We start from the raw sequence: 8,532 nt of genomic DNA on the forward strand, positions 1-8,532 counted from the left end.
CGGCGTACCCGGGAGCAACGGTAAGCCAGGTGCAAACGGATTGCCTGGATCGCCTGGAAGAAACGGAACAGACGGTACGTTTGAATATGAAATAATATTTACTTGATAATGTAAGTTGCAATCGAAATTTTGATGCGAGAAAATGTATTTTGCTGAAGTACTAAAAGTTTAGGTATACAGATCTGAATATAATTTTATTGGATCATTAAAATAATTATGTAGGAGAGTATAACGAGCATAACGAGTAATGCTGCAATAAGCGATTATTTTTACAAAAAATTGACATTTAACCAACTCGAGCGTCCTGCATAATTATTTTGATAGTTCAACAAAATTATTTTCAGATTTGCATTTAATTAAATTTTTTAATACTTCAGCAAAACCATTTTTTTTCCATGTGCGAGTACTAAAATAAAAATTTTACATTAAAATGATCCCTTCTACAATGCGTATCAATATTTAACAATTACAAACCAAATATTTTTTTATGTTTCAATATAATACATTTTAATAAAAAAAATGTATGTTAATTATTGCGCGTGAAAGAGAGAAGAGAGAAACATTTAATTTAATTTAATTCAATTTTTTAATTTGTTGAATTAAATTTTTTCTACGATCGTCTAAATTGAAGATTTAGTTTTCTAACTTAAGTTTATAAGAAACGTTGTGTTCATGTTAAAATTTTTACTCTTCAATTAAGTTGTAATATTATAAATATTAGCAGAGTACAAATATTTTTCGTAATACCTCACAAATGAAAGATTGATTAAACAATTCGTATTTATATAGGAAGACCAGGGCAAATGGGACCTCAAGGACCACTAGGACCTCGCGGTAGGTAACGTCATCAGATCACTACCACCATTTCTTCATTTTATAAATATTTCATTAATCAATTTGTTCATGCTTTAGGAGATATAGGTCCACCTGGTCATCCAGGAGCACCCGGAAAGGATGGCAAATCAGGCATACAGGCATACAAAATAAACATGAACGATTACAACGAGAATGACATATTAATACCGCCATCCATTGTAGGTAAGAACTACTGTCTTCATTATCTTAATAAAATCGTCGTTTTTTTCCTTTTTAATAAGGTATTGAATTGTAGAAACACAAAACTGCATTTGTTTACACATTCTTTATTACATTTATTATATTATTATATTTTATATTATCGCAAGGTAAATTTAATAACTCTCCATCACATTGACTATTGCAATTGCATATCTCCTATCCGCATTTTTTATCGAAGATTTCACAATCTTTGAAAATTGACATTTTACAGAGATTACATCGTCGTTAAATTCAAGTGGCGTGATTTCCGTGCAAGAAGGTAGCAAAATACGGCTGAGATGTGCCGCGAGTGGGAAACCGCAGCCTGTTATACAATGGACGAAAATAGATGGTTCCATGATACCGATGGGCCCTTGGCATGGTATAAACGGACTCTTTAATTCAATCATAAGTAACGAGTAGATAGAGCGGAATTAACAAACCTTCCCATAAATCTTGCGACTCTAGTGAGCTCAGTTACGGGCCATACGTTCAATATCAGCGTGGTGAACCGGGAACACATGGGCGACTATATGTGTAATGCTGATAACGGAATACCTCCGGCACGATCCAAGAGGTTCAAGCTTCAAGTCAAATGTAAGCATGTTTCAATCTCAATTCAAAGGAATATGCATATTTTTTTATATTTAATAATATATTGTTTTGAAATATGAAATTGTAAAATAAAAATTAATGTATAACAATATTGATATAGCAATATTGACGATAAAGTTCCTATAATAAATTAAAAAGAATAATATATATAAATATACTATAAAATAATAACATATAATTATACAATATGTAATATAAAATAATACGAAACAAATAAATGTACATTTTAAACAAATTTTTATGTAAAACTTTAGATCCTTATTAATTATTACTTTATTCTGACATTTCATATTTTAAAACGCTGCATATAAAGTTTCTTTATTCTACTTTTTACTTTTAATATATGTATATATTTCACTGTAAATGCGAAAAATGCGCGATAGTAATGCCTTTAAAAATTTCAAAAAATTTCGTATGCAGCAGCGAGATAATACACATAAATATTTTCTAAGTTTTGATATTATTAGAATAACTCGGAAAGAAAACCAGTTTTATACGAATCAATAGGCACAGATGTAGGTAAAATTGATAATCGATCGCGTTCCAGTTGCGCCATTCATTCGTATACGCAACCAAGTGGTACTTGTGCGGAACCAAAATCCGGCGACATTGGAATGCGAGGTGGAAGGCTTTCCCGAGCCGGTGGTATACTGGGAACGCAGTGATGGTCGCCGTCTGAAAATGTCGGATAAGTACAGAACGGAGGTTTACGACAGGCGTGATAATTACAAGGTAACCCGTCGAACCCGTATCCGTGGACTTCCGTCAGATCCGCGCACGTTATATCGCTTTTTACGCAATTTTCTTATAGAGCCTTCTTTTTTATTTTAATAAGTAATTTGCACATTTTATTTTATAAATATCGATAATAAATCATTCCTAGCTACACGTTAGCAACAAATGAGGTGTCTTACAATACGTGAAACTATTCTGAAAAGCTGAAGATGAAGCTGAGAATCGCAAGGGTGACTACGTCGGATCATGGAACTTACCACTGCGTGGCAAAAAACGATTTTGACACTGTTAAGGGATCCTTTATAGTAGACGGTTCGTCTTTTACCTTGTATTACATCGTATTTCTCCTTGCATTAATAATAGAATTCTAAAGAGCCATTACGGAATTACTAATTAATTACAACATGAAGGATATAGAAGGAAACCACCGAGTTTGTGAGGATGTGCACTGTTATTTTATCTTAGCACAATATTTCCAGGCAAAAATATAATATACTACTACTCGCATTTCCAATTCAATCTTCAAGTGAAATAAGAAGATAGATACAAAATATTAATAAATAATTACAAATAAAAATATTAATAAAATGTTACAAATTCTGAAAATGTGAAAAGCACGTTCTATATCCATTATATAATTTCGAATATTTTCTTGAGATTGGAAATTTAATTTTTTCCAGCTTAATTTTTTTAAGATTGATCTTAACGCTTATCTCTAGGAAATAATTCTACTAATCGAATTTTCTAATTGATGGTAATAAATAATGCTAGACGACATAAAAGACGTCGAGAAATACAAATCAGGAAAGGAGGAGCACGTAACATATGGTCATCCTATGCCCATGAGCGTTGATCAGGAGCAAGAATTGTGCATCCCTACGCAAGAAACCTGCACGACGTGCCCAAAGTGCACATACACAGATATAATAGACCATCTGCATGTTCAACCGTTGAGCGGTATTAATATTACGCGACTGCCGCCGCGGTCAACCGGTACGTTTAATCAATTCTAACTAATGTATTCCAACGGCGTTCTTGCGCAAGGTAGATCAATTAATTCTAGAGGTGCAAAGCTTCGGTGTAAATGCATACGTAACGTAATGTACATTTCCCGACATAACATAGTTTTAGTATATATGCATTATATATGTACAGTATTTAGCAAAATGTATGATATTTGTCGAGAATTCTTGTTAATTGATGCAACAAACAAAAACAAAATAAGAAAATAATGTAAAACGAAAAGGATATCTTCTCGGTGACTTTTTACAAATTTATTAGTCGCATATTTTCGTCCTCATGAAATCAATAGAAATTAGGAACTTACTCGAAATGCATCGCTGCCATCCAGTCACTTAAGTCACTCTTTGTCACCTTTTTTTCTGAACTGATATGAGATTTGTCAAACGTAAGCGTTCTATTTATGTTTTTGTTGTCTCAAAACAATTGCTATTCGCTCACTGTTGCTAACTGGGTATTAGTCCGGTGTTAAGTTTGTCTCTTTTAAGTTTCAAATAGATGGAAATAAGAGGTAATATAACTTCCGTATAGACTACAAGTATTTTTCGCAGATTTAAAGAACACGTTTTTGTTACAGTTCAAAAAATTTTGTATTTTTTTATTATCTGATAAAAGTGTCTATCTCTTTGTTCTATTTAGATGATATTATATGTTGCTATGGCTGCGTTCGCATTGGCGCTCACAGCGCTTGTAAGAATATATTTTGTTTAATATTTGATTAATAACAAGGATGAAATGAAGTTTAAAGCGTGGACGCCAAAGCGAATGCAATTATATGCTTGATTTAGATAGACCTTTGAAAAAAGAGTAAATGCTATTTTTCTTTCACTTAAATGTTCTTAATTAGTCTGAAAATTTGATAAGTAGTGTCATTTTTAGTTATTAATGCCTGAAAGGTTACTTTTCCACAAGAAAGAACAATTTTGCTGAAGTATCTAAAAATTTAGCTAGATACAGATTTAAAAATAAATTTGTTGAACCATGAAAATAATTATGTAGAAATTTAAATATGATGATCAGTGCTGCAAAAAAGTTTTAACAACCAGCTTGAGCATCTCTCATTTTTTGAGTTCAATAAACTGTTTTCTATATTTAGATAAATTTTAAAATACTTTAGCACCGTTCTTTCCACGCATAAGAAGCAGTCACTATTTCACTTTTTTTTATCTGATAACTGGGTAGCCGTGCTGGAAAAAAATATTTAATATTTAAGATATTTATTTTAATAAATTTTATATGACTGTGATTAAAATCTATTTTCGATTTAATTTATCTACCTTCGTACGAGCGCGTACATATGGCGGGGGGGGGGAACTTCCCCTCTCCCCCGTGAATTAATGACTGAAGGGTTGCAATATCGGAAGTTTACGTAATTAACGAACTGACGGCACTCTCGTCAAACACGAGTGCCCGTAATATCGCGGTTTAAAAAACGATCTCTTTCCACGTGAACTCTCCCGACTTGAGGACGCGAAAGTTAATAAGCGTCGTTGGTAAATTCGCAGAGGGTTTTATAGAGGCTATAGGAAAACCTGTGCTGAAAGGAAACATGGACGATCACTACGGAAGTTGGATGCACGACGCGTCCAACGATATCATGCCCGATAGACTTTGGGTTACTCGCCACAATGATACGTCCTACATCTATGAATACAAATCGAAGGAGGACTTCAAGAACAATACGGCGCTTAACGAGATAAAATTACCTCATCCTTTCCAGGTCGGCAACTTAAGAATAACAGACAGCGAGATATCTTTAATTATACATAGAAAGAACGGTTTTGCTGAAGAATTTAAAAATTTAGCTAGATTTCGATTTGAAAATAATTTTGAATTATTAAAATAATTAAGTAGGACGCTTAAGCCGGTTACTTGAATGCTGAAACTTTTTGCAGCACTACTCATCGTGCTCGAGAGTCCTACATAATTATTTGATGATCCAAAATTATGTTCAGATCTGTATCTATATAAAGAACCTTTCTGATAAAAAATTGTCTCAAAATTATTCATATAATTTTTTAATATTTATAAATTTTTATGTAAATTTTCAACTTTTTTTTTAATTTCTGATTAATTTTGTAACTTTTTAAAAAATTTCTCAGACTTTTTATATAAATTGGAACATTTTTCAGAAGTGCTGAGAAAGCTTGTAGCTTTTCTAAACTTTACATTTTTTTTCATGTGTGTAGAAACAAAATCATTCCTGGAACCCAATTTCTTATATAATCAGTGCGGGATTTTTTTTAGATACTTTAGTAAATTGTTCTTTTATGCATAGAAAAAATAATGGTTTTGCTGAAGAATCTAAAAAAAATAGCTAGATACTGATTTGAAAATAATTTTGCTGGACCATTAAAATAATTAAATAGTACTCAAGCTGATTGCTAGAATATAAAAACTTTCTACAACATTACTTATCATGCTTGAGAGTTCTACATAATTATTTTGATGATCTAACGAAATTATTTTTAGATTGTATCTAACTATAATAAATACAATTTTAAATACTTCAGCAAAATCGTGTAATTACATATAAAATTACGATAAAATAAGGCATGTACATATTTTCTTTAGAAAATTTTAATGTTTAAATAAGGAAAATGCCTAAAGCGAGAATTGAGCTTGCGGTCGACATTTCCTTCTAGGGTAACGGACATGTAGTTTACGACAAATCGTTTTTCTACAATCCCATTAATCGACCGAAGGTCCTCCGATACGATCTCTACGCGTCCTCGGATCATCAGCGATGCAAGCAGCTCTCCTCCGAATGCGAGATGCAGCTTCCGTGCTTGGAGGTTGATGGCCAGAACTACCTTTACACGCGCAATTTTACCTACACGGATTTCAACGTAGACGAAAACGGTAAAACCTGCAGGACAGATAAATATTTGAGCTCTACATATGAAGAGCTCTACATATAAAGAGGAATAATTGAACGGTTGAAAATATTTATTTCTACATAAAATGGAACCATTGTGGCATGAAAATACAATATGCGGCGTTTCTACAGGTTTATGGGTCATTTACCCATTATCCCCTAATTGTAGTGGAAAAAATACGGTAGTAGTGAAAATGGATCCCACTAAAATGATCATTCAGTACGCGTGGAATATCAGCATCGATCACCGTCGTTTCGGAGAGATGTTTATTGCAGGAGGCGTGCTTTATGCTATACGCAGTGTCACCGATGATACTATGGAGATACGGTAACGCGAGTGACGAATATATTGCTCTTAAAACTACAATCATATGGAGTATAAATATGGAATATGAAAATTCTTGGATACTTGGATTTTCAATGTTTTATACTATCCTTAATATCATTTTTAATCTTTATCTCCAACAAATATAGATAACTGTTATAATAATTACTAATAAATAATTACTAATAAATTGTTATGAATAACTGCTAATATACAATAGATAACATATATGTAAACATATACCTTTTACCTATGTTATATAACAGTTATATTCAATATTTGTTGCTTTTTAAAACTTTTAAAGTGAATCTCAAGAGTGCAATTTTACTCTTAAGATTACTCCTGTTTCTATCAATGTAAATTAATTTTAATCTCAATTTGCTCTTTATTTTTTTCTCATTCTTACTAACTAAAGAAAGAAAGAGAAAGAAAAAGATAAAGGATTAGTTGATTGCACTACGTTCGTAGAAACGGGTTTTCAAGATTGAAAATTGAATCATTCGTTTTTTAGGATTAACTCAATTTTCACTCTTCAGAGAGAGATTCTACTCCAAAGAATTTAGAGTGTGGGATTGTGTCTTTATTACATTCAAAATATTGTTCCTTTATTTCAACAATGACATAATTTAAAAAACGTGATTTTCGAGTTATTACACGAATGAGTTAGGTAAATACGAGGTAAATATTATTCTAAGATTTTAGAAACAAGATCGTTTATATGAATAAATCAAACTATAATATGAGACAGTCGATTAAATCTTATCCTATTAATCATTAAAACTGAATTAACTTAACTTCATAAAAAATTGTCAGAATATCACAACTTAAAAAGGGTAGTTTAGAAATATTTTAAATCCTTAAAATACCATCCTTGAAAAAGGACGGTGTTCATGAAACGAAAATGACAAAAATGTCATTCGATTATGTTAAGATAATCCTTTATTCTCTTTTACGATTATTTAATTAGTCAATAATTTTATCGGGTTAAGAAATAATTTTTCTTTTTTTTTTAGAAATTTAATTTTTTGAATTGTGTTACTTTCAAAATAAAGGAGCGATATATCCACGAATAATCTCGTGAAATATTTGTACTATATACTTGTACAGGGTGTCCCACGGGAAGGTATTGAAACTAATCAGCTGTCATTTTCGAAAGTATTCAGTTATTGAAAAAACAAAAATTGCGCTGAAAAGAGGAAAGTTATTGGTAATGTTATAATATCCGAAAAAATTACTCTTTGGGATTATGAGCATATTTTTCATCAATAAAATTAATTGATACACAAACATTTTATTAAATTTTATTTATACTCATTAAAAATTGACTTTCCTTTTTTCAGGGCAATTTTTGTTTTTTCAATAACTACATACTTTTGAAAAGGACAGCCGATTAGTTTCAACACCTTTCTATGGGACACCCTGTACTTTGCTCCTTTCTGATCTAAAAATTATTATTATTTGTAACTCGACCGAATTCCTTAGATTCGCCTTCGATCTCTACAAAAATACGACGCTAAATGTAAACTTGTCGTTTACGAATCCATACCACAAAACCACGGCAGTTAGTTATAATCATAAGACTAAGGTACGTGCTTTACCGAGATGGAGTCTTTCACTATTTTATCGTTTCACGTTCGTGTAACCTGTTTCATTTTAGGAGCTGTACACGTGGAACAAGGGCAACCGATTAGCCTATCCCGTGAAATGGCAGGAGGTAACTGAGAGGGAACCATCTTCACGATACACGCACGTACCTCGAAGAAACGCGCGTAGGAGCATCGCTAATCGCCGCGAGAACGTTAATTAAGCAAGTTTGACGTGTAACGAGTTCTCTCCCTTCGAGTCTTCTCACGAGCGTATTTATCTTGTAACACGTGCCAAAAATAAAACAGTTTAAACGAGA

At 32.1% G+C, this 8,532-nt stretch overlaps 1 protein-coding gene across 1 annotated transcript in view; it reads left to right on the forward strand.

Moving 5' to 3' along the window:
- LOC108723131 (uncharacterized) overlaps positions 1-8,532 on the forward strand; it is a 16,189-nt gene extending 7,657 nt beyond the window's left edge. The window contains 13 exon segments of the mRNA XM_018448641.1: positions 1-74; positions 790-834; positions 913-1,038; positions 1,289-1,438; positions 1,525-1,653; positions 2,219-2,403; positions 2,610-2,718; positions 3,178-3,399; positions 4,932-5,146; positions 6,072-6,288; positions 6,437-6,632; positions 8,112-8,214; positions 8,287-8,532. The exon segment at positions 1-74 is cut by the window's left edge and continues 21 nt beyond it. Coding sequence (XP_018304143.1) covers positions 1-74; positions 790-834; positions 913-1,038; positions 1,289-1,438; positions 1,525-1,653; positions 2,219-2,403; positions 2,610-2,718; positions 3,178-3,399; positions 4,932-5,146; positions 6,072-6,288; positions 6,437-6,632; positions 8,112-8,214; positions 8,287-8,436 — 1,921 coding nt within the window. The 3' untranslated portion in view covers positions 8,437-8,532.

The sequence above is a fragment of the Mycetomoellerius zeteki genome, unplaced genomic scaffold (assembly GCF_001594055.1).
Source record: "Mycetomoellerius zeteki isolate Tzet28-1 unplaced genomic scaffold, Tzet1.0 scaffold223, whole genome shotgun sequence".
NCBI lineage: Eukaryota > Metazoa > Arthropoda > Insecta > Hymenoptera > Formicidae > Mycetomoellerius > Mycetomoellerius zeteki.